This window comes from Muntiacus reevesi, chromosome 12 (assembly GCF_963930625.1).
Source record: "Muntiacus reevesi chromosome 12, mMunRee1.1, whole genome shotgun sequence".
Classification (NCBI taxonomy): Eukaryota; Metazoa; Chordata; class Mammalia; order Artiodactyla; family Cervidae; genus Muntiacus; species Muntiacus reevesi.
In genome coordinates this window covers 78,127,691-78,150,646 of record NC_089260.1, presented here as the reverse complement: position 1 = coordinate 78,150,646, position 22,956 = coordinate 78,127,691, and the positions used below count along the sequence as shown (strand labels likewise).

At 44.2% G+C, this 22,956-nt stretch overlaps 2 protein-coding genes across 2 annotated transcripts in view; both read right to left on the bottom strand.

Annotated features, from left to right (window-relative positions):
- LOC136144767 (exocyst complex component 1-like) overlaps nucleotides 1–15,976 on the bottom strand; it is a 41,127-nt gene extending 25,151 nt beyond the window's left edge. Inside the window, 9 exon segments of the mRNA XM_065902618.1 lie at nucleotides 3,674–3,823; nucleotides 8,541–8,665; nucleotides 9,248–9,380; nucleotides 9,596–9,823; nucleotides 11,625–11,812; nucleotides 12,059–12,078; nucleotides 15,075–15,199; nucleotides 15,674–15,810; nucleotides 15,895–15,976. Of these exon segments, the coding sequence (XP_065758690.1) occupies nucleotides 3,674–3,823; nucleotides 8,541–8,665; nucleotides 9,248–9,380; nucleotides 9,596–9,823; nucleotides 11,625–11,812; nucleotides 12,059–12,078; nucleotides 15,075–15,199; nucleotides 15,674–15,810; nucleotides 15,895–15,976 (1,188 nt within the window).
- Nucleotides 11,880–22,956, bottom strand: part of LOC136144766 (uncharacterized) — a 54,801-nt gene continuing 43,724 nt past the window's right edge. Inside the window, exons 4-5 of the mRNA XM_065902617.1 lie at nucleotides 15,075–16,793; nucleotides 11,880–11,918 (exon numbers count right to left, since the gene is read on the bottom strand). Coding sequence (XP_065758689.1) covers nucleotides 16,339–16,793 — 455 coding nt within the window. The 3' untranslated portion in view covers nucleotides 11,880–11,918; nucleotides 15,075–16,338. The remainder of the gene's footprint in view (nucleotides 11,919–15,074; nucleotides 16,794–22,956) is intronic.

The window sequence follows — 22,956 nt, the reverse complement described above, 5'->3', positions numbered from 1 at the left end:
CCAGCTCATTCACTTACTGAATTCAGAGAGAAGCTTCTCACTGGGAGTATTTCTCTTAGCATCCTGTATACAGCACCTAACTTAAAATCCAACTATCTTGAGCTTAAATACTGTTATCTCAGGCAGTATTTCCAACTTTTTCTTGTGCTCACTTTAGAGTCTTACAGATAACACCATGTTTTATTTTCTATATTTACAAATATAGGACTGAGGCTGAGACAATGTGTGAGCAGTCTTAAAGACTGTCGGCCTCAAGGGGCTATTGGGAGAGGAAAGATTGTTCCTACCTAAACAAGGATAAACCATCTCCCTGCTCAACTGCTCTACATGCTCTACTGCCCCAGCTAGGCAGAAGGGATTCTGGGCAGCCGAGCTTATTACATGCCCAACGCACCTCTATTTTCCTTAGGCTCTAAATTACATACACCCCCAAATCAGGGGTTTGCTTAGATTCAGCCGTAAGTAGAGTTGGGGCAGGGCCTAGTTATTCTTTTCCCTAAAGAAATGAAGACAAGCTTTTCCTGGTCCTGCCAAAAAGTGTGAGCTGGGTACAAATAACCAAGTACAAAGGTGAGTGCTACGTCACTTCAATCAGGTTCAACTCTTTGCAGCCCTATGGACTAGAGCTCACCAGGCTCCTCTGTCCATGGAATTCTCCAGGCAAGAATACTGGAGTGGGTTGCCATTTCCTTCTCCAGGGGACCTTCCTGAGCCAGACACTGAAGCTGAATCTCCTATGTCTCCTGCATTGGCAGGCGGGTTCTTTACCACTAGCACACACTACATGGAAAGGATCAAGTACAAATAGCATCTGGATTTAATTATTATTTCTTACCAAAGAAACACTGATTTGTCAGGTTCCTTTTTTCATTCCTTTCCTTCCATTTCCTTTCATTCCTTTCTTGGTCATATTAATAAGATTCCTATTTTTGAAAACACTTGAGCAACCAAATTAGATTATCAGGCATAAAACTGCATGGTCTGTCACAAGTTCAAACACAAGATAAAGCAAGATTCTTTGGAAATAAGATAATTTCATTTAAAAAAGCACATCAATACTGTCAATTGAAAATATACCATGAGCAGAGAATGATTCCATACTTCAGCACTAGACTGGCTACTGGCTTGCTTCTTCACTTTAAATTACATTCATGAAGCTACATATATATAAAGATACGGCAATAATACTCACTGAGAACACAATCAGGCAAAAAGCTTATTGATTATTTTACTCATTTGAATATTCACTAGGGGACAAAGCACTTGTTGGCACAAAACTCTTAAGATGTAACGATATTTAATCATTCAAAATACAGTATTAATCCTCTTAAAACTTCAGAAGGCAAAGATTCCAGTCATGCAAATATTCTTCTGTAAACTATCTCCAAATCAGAATTCTGCTGACTCAAAACTAATCAGAATACAACACAACAGTAGAGTCCTGAGCCCAAGGGTTCCTGCTACAATGGCCGTTTACTAAATGAGAGCATGTCATTCTGCTACTCAAAGCCCATCAACACCCCTCCCTCATCTCTCTGCAAGTAAAAACCAAATTCCAACACCGGTGCCCAGTCCCTTCCAGATCTGCCCTGCCCCGCCCCCCGCCCCCCACCGCACCTCTCACGCCCGCCCTCCCATCCTGAACCTGACTCGCCGTGCTCCCACCACCACGGCCTGCTTGCTCCTCCAGTGCTCCAGGTTGCTCTTGCCTTGGGGCACTTGTGCTGTGCTGGGAAAGCTTTCCTCGGAAATTCCCACTGCGCACCCCTGCTTATCTTTAAAATTTGTGCTCAAATGTTGCCTTCTCGGACCACCCTTTTTGAAACCGCAACCTTTCTGATGTCCTAGCATTCCCTGCTTTATTTTCTCTAGAGCTCTCAGCAGTACCTTCCAGCAGACTATGAAGTTGACTTTTATGTTGGTCCTTCTCCACTGGAATATGTACTCTGAACAGGCAAGTGTTCGCCTGTCTCCTTCAGCGCCGTTCTCTTTCGTGCATACAACAGTGTCAGCACACAGCAGATGCTCAGCGCGTTTGCTAAGGGAACGTGTGAATGGCTCTTTCTTGTCCAGCTGTGGCCATCCGTGTGTGTGTGTGCTCAGCCACTCAGTCGTGTCCCACTCTGCGACCCCACGGACTGTGGCCACCAGGCTCCTCTCTCCACGGGATTCTCCAGGCAATGGTACTGCAGTCGGTTGCCATTTCCTTCTCCAGGGGATCTTTCCAACCCAGGGATCAAGCCTGCATTTTCTACATTGACAGGTGGATTTTTTTTTTATCATTGCGCCACCTGGGAAGCCCAAGTGGTATTTATCACTGTTTTAATCTCTGCGTCTCACAAGTCTGGCACCATCCTGTCCCTTGTTTTGGGATTCTCTCTTGTGACTTATAATCTCTATTCCTACTATCATCTTCTTCGTCCAAGATTTCACTTCAGCTCATTATTGTATTAGGTTCTTAGTTTCCCCTATCAAGTCTCTTCCTATGTCTGAAGAATGCTGCTAGGACTCACGACTCAGATTTTTCAACCTAACTTCTCACTCTTCTAGAATATGGAATTTCAGCTTCAGTCAGGCTGGTCTTCTTAAAGTCCCGGGAAAAGAGTCAAGTCCAGTGTTTTCTATGAAGTTTTCTCCTGTGGCTACAGGTCATGAATTTCCTTTCTCTAACATGCTATACATTTAAACTCATATCCAGTTCAGCACTTAACTCTGGCCGGCTGCTAAGGATAGTTGCTCTTCCCAGGCAGACCTGACGCTCTCTGGAAGTAGGAGCATGTGTGGGAGCCACTTCTTATTCTTACATATGGATTAGTGAGTACAAAAGAGGCACACAGTGAAAATCTGGTGAGTGACAAAGAAATGTACCATAATATGATAATCCAATTTTTCCAGCTAGTGTGTCCCACAATCAGGAACAGAAATACCCATGGTCCTCTGTGCCTGGAACAGTGGAATGTCTGCTTAATAAAGAGGCACACTGCATGTGCTTAAAAGAACAGATTACAGGTTCTTATAAAGCAAATGCCTCATTGAAAATATAACTTCATACTCTCTAGTTTTTATATTGCACATAAAGCAACTCAGGAAATAATTATTTAACTAACTAAACTAAATGATGCTTCAAGCTACAGTACGGCCTAATACTATACTGAAGTTCAAATTTTAGCTGTTCTCCATCTAAGTACATAAAATAAATGTTCTCCAGAATTTTAGACTCTGTGGGAGAAGGCGAGGGTGGGATGTTCAGAGAGAACAGCATTGAAACAAGTATACTATCAAGGGTGAAAGAGATCACCAGCCCAGGCTGGATGCATGAGACGGGTGCTCAGGGCTGGTGCACTGGGAAGACCCAGAGGGATGGGATGGAGAGGGAGGCGGGAGGGGGGGATCAGGATGGGGAACACATGTAAATCCATGGCTGATTCATGTCAGTGTATGGCAAAAGCCACTACAATATTGTAAAGTAATTAGCCTCCAACGAATAAAAATAAATGAAAAAGAAAAAAAATGTTCTCCATAGCTAATGAGCACTAAGAAATTCAACTACTTGCTGCTTTTTTAAGAACATACAACAGTGCTTCAAATGTCACTTGCGGAACTGAACACACGACCTCTCGATTCTAAAAGATAATGCTCTATATTCAGTGAGTAACTGACGTCAAATCCATACCTTTGTTAGTCCCTCATATTTTCGATAATCCGTACTCTCTAGCCACTCCATCAGCTTGGCATATCGGAGTAAGTCTCTATGAAATGCATGATGATTAGGTAAAGTCAGTTCAATAGAGCGCTGAGCAAGAGTTGAACTCTGATCACGACCCTAGAGTGAATAAATAAGGACATAACTATCACTGACAGTATAAAGAAACACTGTTGTAACTAAATATCCTTAATAATGATCAAGCATGGCCAAGCAAAAACAACAGAACATAGAAATATAAGAACTGAGTACTTACTTGTCTTTTTTTAATCATCCTGTGTATACAAACTGAACACCACCACCATAAAATAGTCATAAACACACAAGAATGACTCTCTGATAAATCGACTCATTTTATCTTTTAGAGTAGTTGAGAATGAATAGTTTAATCAACTTTACCTCTCCCATAACATTTTACAATTGACTAAGCAAATAAATATCATGATATAAACTGTTACTAAGAAACACACACCGAACAGGGGAAGTCATTCAAAACAAATTGTCTCCATCTATGATATCTCCATTAGAGTCTACGATATTTAAACAGCAGGTGAAAATGCACAGGACACAGAATGTCAGAACTAGGAAGGACTGCAGATGACTGCTTCCTGGGCTTTCCAGGACAGCGCTCAGTGCTCAGTTGCTGGATCATATCCTATTCTTGGCCAACCCAATAGATTGTCTGTAGCCTGCCGGGCTCCTCTGTCCATGGGAGTTCCCAGCAAGCGTACTGGTGTAGGTTGCCATTTCCTCCTCCAGGGGATCTTCCCCACCCAGGGACTGAACCTATGTCTTCTGCACTGCAGGCGGATTCTTTACCACTGAGCCACCTGGGAAGCCCTTTCCAGGATAACCCCTAATAATAATGTAATTTTAATTTTTCCATTAATTTTCTACAGAAGCAACTATATAATTTTGTTTTTAATCCTTGACATGACTTATATAAATGAGCACGTTTTCAATCAGCCTGAGGCAGACGATGCATCCTGACTTTTGTTCTAGAGTATATGGATCCAGTAGATCAGCTGACCCAACGGAACAAACTGAAATTCAAAGGGCTAAGTGATCCACACAGGCCACACAGGCGGAAGGCTAGAATCTGAACCTCAGCCATGTGAGTCTCACTTCTGTTTTCTTTTAAAAACATGCCAAACAAAACCATTCTAACCAGACTCAAAAACTGCTGAAGGTCATTACAAACATTACATTTCAGAAATGTTTACCACATCAGAAGGATGACTGAGATTCCACTGACTCACAGATATTAGATACTGTACACAGAGAGAGATTAGTTTTAAGTCTGCTAATGTCTCCAAATTGTGCCTTAATTAAGTTACACTAACTAAAAGGAAGGAGTATTTGACAAACTTGTTATTGCTGATAAATGTTTTCCAAATATTTTACCCTTATTAATAATAATATTAGATATATTTCCATTATCCTTCCTCATTAATTTTTTCAATAATTCAAGACTCAAAATCATGGTTTATGTTCTTCTATAGCTGTTTACTCAGGTCACTGCATGTTAAGTTGTACTATTTAATTTAATGTCAGGAAAACTCTTCAATTAAAAACCTTCATCTCTCCTGCAAAATGGAAGAACCAACATTTATAGAGAATTTTACGGTTTACAAAGCTCTTCTACATATATTACTATTCAAAACTTTCTACTGTAAGTAGCATTTCCAGATCATCATCATGTGAAAATTCACTGATATAAAAACATTATTACCTTCAGACTATTAGGATATATTAAATATTGTTAGTGTTAACAGAAAGATTTTAAGAGAAACTGGTTTCAAAATATATAGGAAGGAGAAAAAATACTTAAATTGCTTAATTCAATCAATAATATAGATAACTATCATATCTAGAATTCAATCGTGCTAAGAATTTTACTCTTTATATACTTTAAAAATTAAGACATTGTTTAAAGTTTCTTATTAGAGATAAATAAATTAGTAATGATGACTGAAAACCTTTTGAAAAGGACTGGCCATTCTAGATGCCTTTAAGAACACCATGATTCATGAGAAGAGGTCAAAATATCAACATTAACAGGAGTTTTGGAAGAAGCGGATTCCAACCCTCATGAATGACTTTGAGGGGTATGACTTCAGTACAGGAAGTAACTATAGATGTGGTAGAAAGCAGAACTAGAATTAGAAGTGGAGTCTAAAGATGTGACTGAACTGTTATAATCTCATTTAACAGATATTTAATGGATGAGAAGTTGCTTCTTACGGATGAACAAAGAAACTGGTCTCTTGAAAGAGAATCTACTCCTGATGAAGATGCTGTGAAGGCTACTGAAATGACAACAAAGGATTTAGACTATAATTAATACATAAACTAAGTTGATAAAACAAGTAGCAGGATTTGAGAAGACTGACTCCAATTTTGGAAGAAGTTCTACTGTGGGTAAAATGCTATCAAACAGCATTGCATGCCACAGAGAAATTGTCTGAGAAAGGAAAAGTTGATCATTACAGCAAACTTCACTCTTGTCTTATTTTTAAAAATTGACATAGCTACCCCAATCTTCAGCAATCACTGCCTTGGTCCTCCAGCACCTTCAACATTGAGGAAAGACCCTCCACCAGCAAAAAGATGATGACTCAGATGGTAGGCTCAGAGGGTGCTTAGCAATTTTTAGCAATGAAGTATTTTTAAAATAAATGTGTACATTCTTCTGTTAGACATAATGCTATTGCACACAATAGGCTACAATACTGTGTAAACATAGCTTTTTTACGCACTGGGAAACCAAAAAATTTGTGTGACTTGCTTTACTGACACATTCACTTCATTGTGGTGTCCCTAAGGTAGCCCCTATACACTGCTGTAGAGTTTTAAGTACATTACCTTTACCACATCCTCACAAGCATCTTGAGGGTAGCAGCCATTTCTTACTCTTACATATGGAAGACAGTGAGTCCTGTCACACAATGTAACACACAAATCAGACACACAATCAAAATTTGATGGTGAACAAAGACATGTAACCCAGTGCAGTAATCGAATCTTCCCAGTGTGTCCCACAACCAGGAACAGAAATCCCCTTGTTTCCCAACTCTTTGCTAGGTGACACGAAGTATTCAATTTAACACACAGAAAATCTCTTTTCTGCACTTGGGACACTGTCTTTCATCTTCATCAGCACATTCCAGGTTGTTGCAACATTCTGGTTTTTAACATGCATTACTCACATGTAACAATGCATATTAGATTTTCAGAACTGGGATGCATTCATTTTAAACAAAGCCATTAGTTTATAAGGCAAGGAAGCAAAAATCACAAATAATAGCATGTTATAACAAACAATTAAGGGTGGAGAAAGGATTATCATTTAATGACTGGTATTTTCCATACCATTTACAAATGTGGACTATAGCCTGTCAACAGGATAATTTAAAAAAACTAGGGAATTGTGTAAAAATAGATATTATTGAAATAATAGTGTAAGAAAAATGTGCATTAGTATTTCCTATGTGATTCCTAGGTTTACTTTTTTCCTGAAGCTTTTCAAGTCAAGTGGAATGTTAAGAGAGTCTTCCCCTGGTTCCCCCTTGCACGGTTAGTTAGCTGATCTTCCTTTACTCCCATGGTACCACCATAACATACACCCTCCCTCAGTCTGTTTGTCGCCCTTCTCTAGATCGTGAGCAACTAGAGCAAAGAATCAGCCTCTCATCTATTCCAATGAAATGTCTGGAATGCATCTTTAATCACTTGGCAAATGACTTCCAAATAAAGGAGTGAGTGAGTGAATGAAAGAATGACAGAAAGAAAGGCAAGCAGAATGAGATTAAATGCCTTTGGATCTAAATAAACTTTCTGTTATGGGACATTAAAAAAACTGCCACAAATATGGTTAACAGGTAGCTCAAATCAGTAAATTATAACTATAAAGATTCTGCTGCTATTAAGCTTAGTAAACCTTACAGGGGAAAAAAAAGAATCGGAGAAGCTGGAGCCAAAGTTGATGTACTCACAGGCACGGAAAGAAAGTAGGACCTGTTATAGAGTTGAAGGAGGGCCTGAGTAAACTAATCAGAAATAAAATAGAGTAAATACAATTGTTTCAGAATACTACAAAGTGAAAACAAAATAAGAACCTGGAATATCAGTCAGCATTTCTTGATGAACAAAATTTCACTCAACTTTTTTTTGGCCCCAAATCCCTATTAAAGAGATCATAAATACACAAAATCTAATTTATGACACCTAATTTATTCAAGAAATATTAAGTCTAATTTATTATTTATTAAAAAAAGCACCTTCTAGTCAAATCCCTCTAAGGTATACTTAACAGTAACATTTATATCATTGCCACAACCTTAATTATAACACCCTTTCCACATAGAAATAGAGATAAAGGTTTTCTATAAGATTAAATCAACTAGAATTTACAATTGAGTTAGTCATTTTTCTCATATTTATAAGTATATGGAGCCAATGAAATACTGAAAACATGGAATCAAGTCCCTGTTCTCACTTGAAAATACTGAAAAATAAAACAGGCCAAACATTAAAAACGTAACAAGTTTGGACTTATTTTTAGAAACAAGATTGTCTAAATGGGGTATATGTAACATGCAAGCACAATTATTTAAAACTTAGGGAATTTTGACTAAAAGGAACTGTCTTCATAGGAGACCACTGAGGCCCCGAAAACATCTATGAGCAAATACATACATATCTAAAAATATTAAAATCAAATAAATATAGAAAGGAACATATTGTGCTCCCAATTAAATACATTAAAATTTTTTTTCTGTGACCATTTCATTTCAAGCTACAGGAACATGCCAGTACTATAATAAGATAAAATTACCTGTCGAACAAAAACATTGTTGAGGTGACTGGCCAGTCTCCGGGCAAAATTCTCTCGCAAATCACTGAAACGCTGCTGCTGCTGCTGCTGCTGCTGCTGCTGAACTGCCAGAAGCACGTCATGGCCTGAAATCGTGACAGCTTATTCAACGGGTTAAAGAGCTCCCGGATGTCTAAGGAGTGCATTTATAACAGAAGCCGTATTTCAGTTCTGAAGAACTCAACCTTTTGCTGGTTTATGCGTGTGTTTATAAAAGAAAGGTAAGGGGGAAAAACAGTGTAACTCAGCGATCCTCACGCTGCGGTCTTGCCTCAGCCTCACCTGGGAACGGTCAGAAACATGGATTCTAAGGCCTCAGAGCGGACCTACTGCTTCTGCGCTGGCCCCTAGCCGTGATCCCGATGCAAGCTCAAGTTTAGGAACCGCTGGTCTAGCAAAGCCTTACGGCATCTACTTTGTGCTAGGTCCTGTGAACAGCGCTGAAGAAAAATGCTGGTGTTAACGTAGAGTCACTGATGGTCAATCAGAAGGTACTGAAATGAACAAGTTCTTCGTGCCGATATAAATTATGTTTGAGAGTAAGTGAAACTTGTTTCAATAGCTAATAATCTAACCCTAAACCACCTGCCTCATGGACTTCTTGTCAAAAGCTTTACACTAAGTCAGAAGCTTAGTCCCAGGTTCTTGGGCAGATTTTATGGTCATACCTGGTCGAAGAGCTACATTCACGCACTGCAGCAGGGCATCTGCAGCATTGGTGCAGGCCTCAATGCCCCTGGAAGAAGAAAGATCTCCTTCCTGAAGTGCCTTTATATGACCTTTGGCCAGGTCCATGTGGCTCTGGAAAGTAAACAAACACACCATTTGTCTGTGTACTCTTAGGAAGTTTACAGGTAAGATGCTACGCAATCCTATTACTGGGTGTTTGAAACTTCAGTATTTTTAAATCTTGCTCTCCTAAGGAAACTAGAAAATACTTGCAAATGGGCTTTAGAGATCATTAGTTTTGTTTTTTTTTTTTTTAATTGTTGCTAGTAGTTTATAACCATGCTTACCACAAGAAACTCTATCTCAGACAGGAGTTTTACGTTATTAGTGTTACTGAGATGAATGAGGTGGTTGCTTTCGGAGATCTGATCCATCTGTTCTTTTACACTTTGGAGCATTTCCTCATAACTGCTCAGTTTCAATTCAATCTGATCCACCTCCTTGAGAGGCTCATCCAGTAACTTCATTAGGATGTTGACTTGCTTTTCAGAGGCCATGATAGACTGGATGTTGGCCTACACAGTTAAAAAGAGAAGTAATACTTCATATTCTTCAAATGAAATATCCATAAATCTTTGACAGCAGCGTGACTCAGCAGCAGCGGCAACAAAGGCTGACACACACATCTACACGTCTACTTTAATTGGCTGCTTTGTGTTTACACTCCACTTTTTCACACAGTATTTCAGGGAAGCACACGTCCCCTTATGTGGAGGTTAGGGACCAGATCTCAATACCGCATATTTAGGGCATGCGCCATGATGTATCATCAGCAATGGTGGACTCTCATTAGTGCCGTTAGGTTATACCATCTCTGACGCTGCTTCCAGCTCTATCAACTATAGACATTTTCTATAATCTGCAACATTTATGTAAAACCCTAAACAAAAGCATAATAATCACCTATGCTAATACCTTAGTTAAGAGGGTAGCAGTAGCATGCCAGTCTTTAACAGATACATGGAACTAATTTATAACTGTAGCATGATTGGTACTAATAGGATGTGGAAGAGTCTATTGCCATAAGATAGCTCCTTCTACAATATTCTTTCTTTTCTCTTTCATTTGCAACTACTTTTTTTTTCCAGACAAAGTAGCAACAAACCACCGACCCCTTATTAATATTTTCTAAAGACTCTATTGATTCTCAATTCCCTGAAATATGGAAGCTTTCAAACCCAAAATTAAGCTGCAAAGTAATATGATGACTTGAAACACAGAGGCAACATTAACTAGAAAATACAAACCACAAAGCCACATTAAGAAGGCAGATAACATGATATGAGGAAAAAATTTGGATAAAGAGTTAAAATAATATCATTGTATGGGTGATGCTAAAATTTCACATGTTATTTTATATACTATTCATAATAACTCCCATGGAGGTGCAGCCCAACTGTAAAGCAGCAGAGCTCTGACCCACTGAATCTTAAGCAGCAGAGCTGTGACTTGAACTGATCCAGGACAATTTTCACTTCAACATCTTGAAGTCTCTTCTAGGCTTTACTTCCAGAGAGTTCTACAAATTTGTAAGCTTGGGCTATTGGTGTAATCTCTGGACCTCAGTTCAACCTTACAACTTCTGTACCTTTCATGTATAAAATGCCAACACTCTTTTAAGTCTTAAAAACATTCCTTATTCTCAGAGTTTTTCTTAAATTCATACTTTGCCTAACAAAACGACACCCCCCTCACAAAACACTCTCATTTTAGATTTTTCTCATAAGACAGGTGCTACTTGTAGCTTTTTACTTCCTAAAGATGTACATGTAGGTACAAGCTCAGATATGTGCATACAAATAAACAGCATCTATTCCACAGCAGTTCAGAGGAGTCGTCAAACATCCTTTTGCCCTGGCTCTCCTGTTTTCACTACACTATTTTGCTCTCTTTGGGTAAAGGATTCGCTTCTTTCAGCTCACTCTCTCTCCTTCTAACTTGTACCTATTTTTTTCCCCCCAAACCACAAAAATGTTATTCTCTTGCCTTGAACTATTCTGAAGTGTTCCAGAGGCTGGGGGAATCAACCCCCAGGGTGGTTTCAGGTTGGCTACTTTCTACTTCCATCACTTCATATCAAGAACCTCCCCAAATCCAGAACCTCAGCCAACTGCCTTCACTGGCCTAATAGGAATGGTTCTGTCTCTGGACCAAGAACAGTGAAAGACAGAGGGAGGCAGCTGGTGATGCGCTTCTAGGGAAAGACAGCAACGATCCCACCGTCTAGGCTCAAAGGCAGCGGCAGCAGAATATGAACATCACCAGTCTCCTCAGCTTACCACACATCACTAGCCACACGTTACAAGAAAGGCTGACCCCATCTAACACCTGCAGCTCTCTGGACAACCTTTCTGCAAAGGCCTCGGCGCTAGAAATTGCATATTCACAGCCTTCCATCATTATCTCAATATCCCGCTCTTCTCTTGCATTTAACTCTTGGCATTCATCCACTGCCTCTTCCTCACCTCCTGTCACACTCTGATTTTCTCCACTTGGAACAGATTCTTAAAAGAGGGTAAAAATTAAAAATAAAGTAGTAAAAAACTAGGAAGGACAACAGCATTGTACTTACAGGTAAGGTCAGTTATAAGCACAGGTCACATTTAGAGGCTGAAAAATAGGAAAAAAATGATTCAAAATATATGAAAAAAAACTTATTTTATGAAGAACCGCATATGTTAACATGTCTATTATAACAAAAGCATGCAGTCTAATTTATTGACTTGTGTTAAAACAGGCCTTAGTCACACTTTCCCAAAACATAATTAAACTATAAAACAAATATACAACCGGAAACGAAACACGTGTACAAGCCTAACCTTTTTTTTTCTCTACCTGAGATAACTGTTGCTCTAATACAATAATGCTTATAATTCAGGACACATGAGGAACAATTTGCTTTCCTTTTTTTTCCAGGTAACACCTTCTTCTGTTATTTTTGTTCTTTCTATCTTTGTTATGTTTTGTGTTTTCCTCCAAATAACTTTCAATTGAAATTTTAAAAATGCATCTACAATTCATAATTTATTTTGGGCAATGAAAATATTAACTGAACTTTCCATTTCTCTCTGTAAAAATTTTTCACATGTGTTTATAAAATTTCTAAGGATCAGCTAATAGAAACTTTCTCAATATCTGTATAGTAAGAACAACATCATGGCTGTGTAAAACTACAAAAATTTCAGCTGTCTTCCTGCTTCAAAACAAAAGACCAGGAGGTCAGAACTGAGATGCTTTCTAGATAAATGTTTCAGTTCACTTTCTGGAAAGAACAGACTCAGCATATGGGATTTTACATAAATCTTGAGATCGAGAGATAAAATGAAAAAAATAATTTTACCCTTAAATAAACCTCGAAACAAAGTTACTGATTTTCAACAATTCACAGGACACGCTTTAAAACACAAATTCCAAGTGTTTTAGATATTCATTATTTTGTATGAAAATGAGACTCTACATTCAGCATGACTTGACATATGTTAACTTGTCCTTGAACAAAACACACCTAATTCAAAGTAACAAATGATCTACTCTTAAGAATGCTAATTAGCCAGCTTTAGATAACATGCCAGAAAAAAAAGAGGGGCTAAAACTTTCGGCACAGGCAATTACAGACTGCAGTACACAAACGCAAGTCCCCTAGAGCGGCGTCTCCCAGCTCTCAGCCCTTTCCAAGTCACTCTGGAAATGTTAAAAGTGTTTTGTGTGCAGCTTTTTAGCCACTAGGGGGCAGGGGATGCCCAGTTCATTCTGCACAGCTCCTTACACAAGTAAACATTTAAAATAAACAAATATTTTAAATGATCATAATTGTTTCAGAAGGCATCTTCTCACATAAGCAAGGTCATGAATCACTGTCAAGTAAAACTGAAGTAGCACCAAATCAATAACAAGAAACATTTTTATGGACTTTGAAACTTTAGAAAGCATTTGTATGTTCATTATCTAATGTAATCCTCAAATAAATTCCATGAAATAGTTATTATTTTCCCATTAGAAATTACCACATACTATGTCCTTAGTGACTGCCCAAGAAAAGCTGAAATCTTGAGTGTTACACCTATTAATGCCAAGGTCCCCGCCCCACCCCATGGGAATGCTGGATGCTAAAACTGACAGGGATTTTCAGCTCAAGATGGCAGACTAGGACACATTTACTTTCTGTTCCTTCTGAAACCATACTTAAATAAAAGTGTAGAAATACCAAAATTAATAAGCCAGTAAAAGCCAAGAGGTTGTGGAAGTCATCAACTACAGAAAGATTTCAACATATTTCGAGAAGGCAAAAAATGAAACCGAGTGATGAATAAAATAACTAAGGAAAGACTGTCCTAAGGAGGGTCTGCACAAAGCCAGTTAGCTTTCAGTGAGTTCTGGTTATAGCAAAGGGCAAGGAAAGAAGAGGAGCTGAAAAACAAGGAAATTAAAGTTATTTTAGGGAAAAAAGTTAATTGTATGAGCTCCAGAGACCACTCAGCCTGCTGCCATATCAATCCATGGATTACAATGGATTGTTGGTAAGCAAGACAAGAAAATAAGGAAGAAACAAAAATGAAGAGATTGTTCCTTACTGAACTCTTCTCAAATGAGATCAAGGAATTATGGTTAAATGCCACAGCTGTAAATCATTTCTGCTCCTAGAGAGGTCAGATAGGGCTTATGATATTTCTCGCTTTTTTCAGACATAATTTAGGTCTGAGAAAAACCTTCTGTGTCCTCCAATCTCAAATCTTCTTGGGGATGGAAGTCCAAATTTACTCTGACATACTATAAAAAGAATCTCAAGAGCAGAGGGCAAACTAATTTATAATATATGAATTATGTCCAGTGTTATTTTAAATAGATTTTAAACTAAAATATATAAATAAAGTTTCACTGATCAATACAATTCTGGGTTCTGAAACCTCTACATGTCACATGCCTGCTGTGTAACACACAATGTCAGCCCAGGAGAAAGAAAACACTCCAATGAAGTAAGCCAAAGAAACAAGATTCAAACTCGATAAAGCCATGTTAGACTAGGAGTTTTCAGTCCTATCCTATTCTTTTGAAGCTTCTACCTTGTGAATAATAACATGTCTCCCTTGTCCTAGACACCCAAGAGTGTGACTTCTCTCCTGGGCATAAGAATCTTTAGAATTATATATGGTAGTAAAGAGTGGACCCAGCTGACATGCTCACAGTGACCAAACTGTACTGACTGACTGAAGCTGACACAGGGCTCCACTATGAAGCTGCAATAAGTGATGTGTTTGCTTTCTCAACATGAATGAGCTGCCTTACTGAACACACTCCAGGAAGGCCACAGAAACAGGCTTCTAATCCATACAGAATAATGCACTGGTAAATTTCTTTCAGGAAAGCCCATGATTTATCTAGACTATCATCTTTACATATCTGGATCCTTCAAACTATACCAAAGGGAAAACCTCCGCTGGTGCTATGCTGACAACTGGTGGTCCTTAACCTGCCTCTTCTGAGATCAGAACCCAACGCAGCAGGTGATCAATTCATGAATTGAGCAAAAGAAAACCTACAGGGTAGGATATAGACTCATTATAGGTATGACACTTAGGGCTAAGTGCCATAAGGAGGACAAGAAAAGAGCAGTAACACGTGAAGCATGTATGGCGGGGAGGCACCACAGCCCAGAGCAGGTTTGGGTCACAACCTGGCTAAGCCATTACCATCTGCACACCCTGAAGAACAGTCTAAGATTTAACTGTTGTACCAAATTTCTAAAAAGAAGTGAAGAAAGAGGCTTACCCGCCAGAAAAGGACGTGGTGGGGTGCAGCACCTGGCCAGGTGAGGGCTCTGCATTCCGGCTGGTGATGATGGCAGAGGAGCCGCGGCGGAGAAGCTGCTCCTGGCTCCTGGCCTCGCAGAGAAGCTGGAGAGGTCCCCACAGGTGCTGGACCACCCCCGGGAGGGTGGGTGGCTCCTGCAGTCAGCTTTGCACAGGTCTCTGAGACCCAGGCAGGGAAGGGCCGGCAGATACACACGCAGGCACCAAGGGGGCTGCATGATGAGGAGCTAGATGGGATGAGCTCTGGAGAAGGAGGCCCCCACGGTCCTGAAGAGTCTCTGCACGGTGGCCCATCTGGTGCCAAACACCTGCCACCCACAGTGGGAGGTCTCAGCGGCTAGAGAGCCCGGGAGGGGTCGTGCACTGGGGCCCGCCCTTTGCCCCGGAATTTGCAGTTTCTCTGTGACACGTATACCATGGACGCGTCACAATTGCCAGGCTGAGTCCTCCTCTCTCCAGGGCGTGTTTGACCGCGAGAGGAGTAAGAAGCTAGGGAGACGCTCTCGCAGTTTCACATTCTATTCTCGGGTTATTTGGCGCACAATACGGGCAATTTACTGTGTAAACTTCTTTCTGTGCTCCGCCGCCGGCGCCCGCTGGGCCGGCGCTCGCTGGTTTTGCGCCCTCGGGGTGCCACCACATCTGGCCGGGGTCACCCCGCCGCCCCAGCTCCTGCTTTACAACCTGGTCGCAGGCTGCTCAACCAGGATCCAGTGCCCTCATCGTCCGGGTTTTACAGCATGCCGAAAAGGTGGTACCCAATCCAGCAGGCTGGGTACTCTCCCGTGTGGGCGGGCTACCCCTGGCGAACTTGAGGGAGCGGCCGAAGCAGCAGCCCGTCCTGTCCACTCGTAATTCCATGATGTTCGGACCTTCGAGAACCGTCAGAATTCCTCCACCGGGGCGCAAAATTACTCTCCTGCGTTCACTCCCTGAGCTACCTGTTCAGGTAGCCAAGGCTGGGAAGCCGGTACCAACCAGTCACCGCCCACTTCCTCGCGCAAAGGAGAGTAAGGCCATGGTCCAGGAAGATCAAAGGGAAGGCGTGACAGAGGAGGAAGGTCACACAGAGGCCGAAGGAGAGGACAACGGAAAGATGAGTCCGGACCGCAGCGGGGCTATGACAATGACACCTAGGCCCCAGGAGACCGGCGGGCTCCTCCCGCCCCTCCACTGCCCTCCCGAGCCTCCAAACCTCCTTCCGGGGCACCCAGGAGGCAACTTCAGTGAGAAAGCCCAGGTGTCTCGGACGAAGTCTTCCTCCCAAAGCCCCGCCATCTGCTCAGACGGCACTGCTGGAGACGGCCGGCCTCCCTCGCAGCCTGGCCCCCTGGCCACGGTGCTCTCTGCCCCAAGTCCGCGCTGCAGCCTGCTGCCCGAGAGGCCAGGAGAAGTGGTGCTGGGTGAAGACCACCAACCCGGCTGCCCAGAGTCACTGATGTCCGGGAAGGCGCTGCAGCGTGAGCCACCTTCAGACACCCCGCGGAGAAGCTCTTCTCCCCTGGGAGCCGCCGGCAGTGGGCGCCCCCGCAAGAGGACGATGCCCCCGCCGCTTTTTCTGCCACTGCCGACCCCGCTGCCGCCACTGCCGCCCCCGCTGCCGCTGCTCTGGGGTCGCAGTGACCTTCCCCCGCCTCCGAAGCTTCCAGCCATGACTCGCGCCAAAACCCGGGGCACCCTGAAACAAAACAGGGACCGTCAGAGGAACAGAATCCTGAGGGATCCAAGGCAGGCCATGCGACGCCGCAGCGCCGCCCCGCCTGCCCCAGGGACCACAGGCTCCCTGCCTCCGGTCAGTCACACGTTGCAGGTCCCTCCTACCACCACCAACTTGGCCGACCTGTCCTCCAGATTCCCCAATCTGGCTGGCCTTCCACCTTGCCTGACACCTTATGTGGATCGGGTGGCAAGACACACAGCCCCCGTGGACTCTCATTCTGCTAGTCCTGCAGATGCTCTGCCTCCAGTTTCCAATCCCACTGTGGGAACTGCCCTCAAGGAGGATGCGGGCACTGCGTGTGCAGTCAGAGCAACACCACCTTCTATTTCTGACCTCTCCACACCCCTGAGCACCCCAACCCTCCCCTTCCAGCCACCCTCCGACAAAAATGAATCCCCAACACCCATGTGTGTAGATTCTCCCCCTCCCTCATACTTACTCACCCCTCTTCCAGACCGCCCCATCGCTCCCCCTGCTACAACTTCTACTGGAGTCCCTTTTACCACCACAGTCACAGCATCTCCAAGTGTAACCTTCCTGTCTCCTTCAGATCAGGACGTCACTGACATGGACACTACTCCCCCGGCTCATGCTGTAACCTTTCAGTCTCCCCCAGGTATTGGGGTGGAGCAGACACGCACTGCAGGGAGACCAGACACCACCAGCGCCATTTGTGCCGACGGTCTCCTGCCCTGCTTCAATCTTTAACTATGCCTTTCACTCCCAAACCAACCCTCACCCTACATCTGCAGCCACTGATGGGCAGCAGAGAGCCTCTGTTTTTCCCAAGCCCCCATCTGGGGCTCCGGCTGCTGTCTTCCCCGGGCCCCCACCTGGGGGTCAGGCTGTCGTCTTCCGCGGGCCCCCACCCGGAGGTCAGGCTGCCGCCATTCCCGAGCCCTCATCTGGGGCTCCGGCTGCCGCCTTCCCTGGGCCCCCACATGGTTATCAGGCTGCCGCCTTTCCCGGGCCCTCATCTGGGGCTCCGGCTGCCGTCTTCCCCGGGGGCCATCACCTGGATATCAGGCTGCCGCCTTTCCCGGGCCCTCATCTGGGGCTCCGACTGCCATCTTCCCCGGGCCCCCACCTGGGGGTCAGGCTGTCGTCTTCCGCGGGCCCACACCCGGAGGTCAGGCTGCCGCCTTTCCCGGGACCCCACCTGGGAGTCAGGCCGTCGTCTTCCCCGGGCCCCCACCTGGGGGTCAGGCTGCCGCCTTTCCCGGGCCCCCAATCTGGGGCTCCGGCTGCCGCCTTCCCCGGGCCCCCACCTGGGGGTCAGGCTGTCGTCTTCCCCGGGCCCCCACTCGGAGTCAGGCTGCCGCCTTTCCCGGGCCCCCACCTGGGGCTCCGGCTGCCGCCTTCCCCGGGCCACCACCTGGGTATCAGGCTGCTGCCTTTCCCGGGCCCCCACCTGGGGGTCAGGCTCTCGTCTTCCCCGGGCCCCCACCTGGGGGTCAGGCTGCTACCTTTCCCGGGCCCTCATCTGGGGCTCCGGCTGGCGCCTTCCCCGGGCCCCCACCTGGGACTCTGGTTAATGTCTCCCTTGGAACCCCATCTACGGCCTTGGGTCCTGTCTTCCCCGGCCCCACTGTGTAGGACTCCAGCCAGTGTCTTCCCCATCCCTCCATCTAGGGTTCTGCCCACTCTCTCCCCTAGCCCCCCATCTACAGCTTTTGGTCCTGTCTTCCCTGGCCCCCTCTCTAGGGCTTTGGCTCTTTCCCTCAGTCCCCAAATTATGGCTTTAGGTCCTGCCTCCCCCAGCCCCCCATCTATTGCTTCAGCTCCTGTTTTCCCCAAACCCCCATCTATGGCTTCGGCTCCTGCCTCCCCCAGCCCCCCACCTATGGCTTCGGCAGTTATCTATGCTTCAGCAGTCAGCATCTCTACAGATGTCAAACCAGTCTTTGACATCAAAGCTATGGATGCACCTCCTCCTCAGACTTTACTTTCTAGTCTACCTCTGACTCCAAGGACAACCACTACTCATACCACATGGCTCTTCCTGGTTCTGAGAACACAGCACCCAGTGGCAGCGATGCCTGGACCCGAGCCTCGACTTATTTACCTGTGGACGTGGTCAACAGAGGTACCCATGTTTCAAGTGAAGCTTGAAACCCAGAACTCACCATTGAACCCACATCTGGGGCCAACAACAGGAAGAAGCCTAACAAGTCTATTCCACTGGGAAACCCATTAGCCCTAGCACAAGATGAAAAGCTAACCTCTTCTGCAGTCCAGCCACCCAGAGGAAGGATAATGGATTCGGGTTTACCAGATCCCCTGTCTTCCACCACCACCATCAACATGCAGCCGCCCTCTGTCTACAGCTCAGGTATTTTCCCCAGGGATGTATCTGCTACTTCTGGTTTTGGAATGGATACCACAGTGCCCAGTCCTGGAGACAGTAGCTTGTTGTCTTGCTAGTACCACATGAGGCCCACTGTTGATGGGGCTGCAGCCTCTATGGCTGGTGGGAGTTTTGGGTTGGTGTGAATGCCCTAGGCCTCACTTATTCAGAAGCATCTGGCCCACCTCACTTTTGCACAGAACTGTGTGGGACACCCAGCACCACCTGTGTTCCTACTGTGGCCAGATCACCTTGGGCTCATCTCATTGCAGCTGGCTGCTGCAGTAGGAACAGCAAGCCCCCATCCCAGCATCCGGGCACATATCTGGTTCCAACTTGAATCCAAACGCCTGGGGTCTCCTTCAGCCAAGTCCAGGTGGTAGAGTCACGGCAGGGGAAACCACCATCCTTATGGTTAGAGGTCGGGGTGTTACCACTTCCCATCACTGCACCCAGGACCCACATGAGTGTAGACAATCTACAGTTACAAATCCCATCACCATGAAGAAGAAATTTGTGTCAAGGGACAAGTCAATTTCAACTTTTCACTAGAACAACACTGCATCCATTGGATTTGCAACTGTGAGACCCACCCCTGGCTTGAAACCCACTAGAAGTTCCACCTGACTTCCAAACACAAGGGGTCCACCTGTCCAAGATCCAAGTGGTGGTGGTATAGGAGGGAACGTCATCATTCCCAGGAATGGAGGACCTGGTAGCCACACTTCCCATCAGTACAACTGGGACCCACCTGGCCAATACACCATGGGTGAACACATGGAAGGAGCCACATCTCATCTCGGATGGGAGGCCCCAGTGTCAGCACCTGCCACTGGGCTCGGAACTCATATATGCAAAGCACAGAGCGGGTGACGGGGGCCAGCACCTCACCCGCTGTGACTGGGTACACTTCTGCTGTCCCATTCACACAAAGCACCCAGGCCTCCCCAGCCCAAACCCACGTAGTACGATGGGGGATAGCACCATATATATTTAGAGAGGAATGTCTGCACTCAGAACTCCTGGGACCCCAACTCAGGGCACCCCTCTGACTTTGGAGGAGCACGATGTTGCCTTTAGCAGCAATGAGCCAAAGGACCACACGCTCAGCGATATGCACGAGTAGGTGTGTGTTGTATGTGCATGGGTGAGGAAGGTGGGTGTGTGTGTCGTGCAGGCTGAGAAGTATCTGAGCCCAGTTCAGAACTACATACCAGAATTGAGAAGTTCCATGTGGAGGATGGAAAGTAATCTGCATGTATCATCCACTATGCCATCCCTGGTTTGACTGTAAACTTGGCCGACCCAAACTTCTGGATATTTTCCCTACACTTGGAACTGGCAAGTTCTACAGCTGTCTTTAGCTGCTTCCTCTCCCCCTACCCATTTGCCTCAATGGACACTTATCTTTCCCAGCTTTATGGACAAATATGTATATAGGTAATTTATATATAAGTAAAAACTTATTCCTGTTAATCTACTACTGTTTGTGTGTCTTTACCCATTGATATATATGAGTCATGATGTGTTGAGGCAGACTTAAGGTTGCAAAATTTTCTGGGTCCCAGTGACTGGGTTGTGGAGCTAGGCATACATTATGACCATGTGTGCTGACTTCTGAAATCTGCTTTGAGTGTAAGGAGTGACAGTCCAGGAAGAACTAAGGTCCAGAGGAGGCAGAGACAGGGCAGCTCATCCTTACTTCTCTATGTCTCTCTCTCTCCCCCTGCACCACTCGAACCACACCAGAGGCCAGACAATCCCTGATGTGTGAAGAGGAAACACACTTGATGGTTTTCGTTTTTGAAAACGTTTAAATGTCTCTTTTGTGCATCTTTTGATCCAATTGAAACTTAGGCCAGTCATCTCTGTATGTTCCCACTTCACCCAGAGAGGATGGACTTTGTATCCAGGTTCATGTGTCTGGAGAAACAAAGGAAGAGTCCATGCCTGCTCTGTAATTGTTGAAAATTTAAGTTTACTTCAAGTTGATCATACTGCTTAAAGTATCAGAAAAGATTCTCTTCAATAACTGGCTTGGCTCTGAGATAGGCTGCTAAAATACCAAACATAAGAGGTATAACTGTGTCCAGTTCTAGCAGACCCTAGAGTTTTGCTGGGCCTCCAGGAGGTTCAATAAAGGCAAAACTCCTGACTCTCTGTAGCCTATCCTGTAGTCAGAGGGGAGAACAGAAATCAGTGTAAATTATCTGACAAGCTGGTGGTGTGGTTTAGTTGCTAAGTTGTGTCAGACTCTTTGCAACCCCAGGGACTGTAGCCCACCTGTAGGCTCCTCTGTCCACAGGATTTTCCAGGCAAGGATACTGGAGTGGGTTGCCATTTCCTTCTCCAGGGGGTCTTCCTGACCCAGAGATCGGGCCAGGTCTCCTGCATTACAGGTGGATTCTTTACTGACTGAGCCTCCAGGGAAGCCTAGTAACAAACGCAACAGAGATTGAGCAGTGCATGGGCAGAGAAACAAGGTGTTCCAGTTAAACAGTAGAACAGGATAAGTCTTACTGGGAAGGTGGAGTTTGAACAGTGTAGCGGGAGGGAACTGAGTCAGATATCTGAGGAAAAAGCATTCCAGATAATGGGAATAACCTCTGCAAGGCCCAGAAGAAGGACACCAATGTCCTAAGGGAAAAGCTAGTAAATAATGCGGCTGGAAGAAAGTCAGAAAGTGGGAAGGGAGAAGAGAAGAGGAAAGGAGGGTGGAGAAGATGTGGATTGAATTGTGGCATCATCATTTATTGATTGTGTGATCACAAAGTTAATCCAACCTTCAAACGTTTCAGTGAAATCAGTGATTTTCCTATGGCCAATTTACCTCACACGAGTTTTGGAAGGATAAAATAACACAGGGAAATGAATTATAAGCCACTGTTATTATTCTACACATAAAGACAGATAGACAGACAGATATAGAGAGTTAAGACAATTTTTTTGTCCCCCTCCACAGATTCATATATTGAAGCCCTATCCCCTTATGTGTGATGGAAGTAGGAGATGGAGTTTTTAGGAGGTAACTAGGTTTAGAAGAGGCCATGAGGGTAGAGCTGTCATGATAGGATTAGCTCTTATAAAAAACAGAAAAAACACGAAAGCTTTCTCTCTCCACCATGTGAGGAGGACACAGCAAGGAGATGGCCATCACCTGGAAGTGTTTCTGCCTTGCTCTTAAGACTTCCCAGAAGTGTGAAATGTCTCTTGTTTAAGCCACTTAGTCTATGCTATTCTGTTATAGCAGCCTGAGCAGACTAATACAGGCAGGTGAGTAGGGAAAGGATAACTGATAGCTACATAGATGGAGATAGAGCATGCATATGTATGCTTAATGAATTACTTCAAATGTCCTCACCAGGCAATTCAAATAGGAGATTCCCATTTTAAAGGGAGCATAAAAGTGCTTGCTTTCATGAAGTATACAGATGGAAAAATACTGCAGCCTAAAAATGCACAGCACTGAGCCTAATGCAACATTTCTGAGATTAGTCCTGCAAAACAAAGAACACCATCACAGAGAGGCCGACAGCCTCCTCCCGGCACCCTGCCGCCTGATTCATTTACTCCAAGTTGTTCCTTCCGACTCCAGAGGATCAAAGCTCCTGTTGCCTGACTTCAGACACTCTCCTTCCCTACCAGAAGCAGGGTTGAAATACAGTTTGCTTCTAATAGTTCCACACCTTCTCTCGGCCATGCAGGACAACATCACCAGGGACAATTTTTAACTTTTAAAATTTATAATGCTTTTCATTAAAAAACAAAAATCCT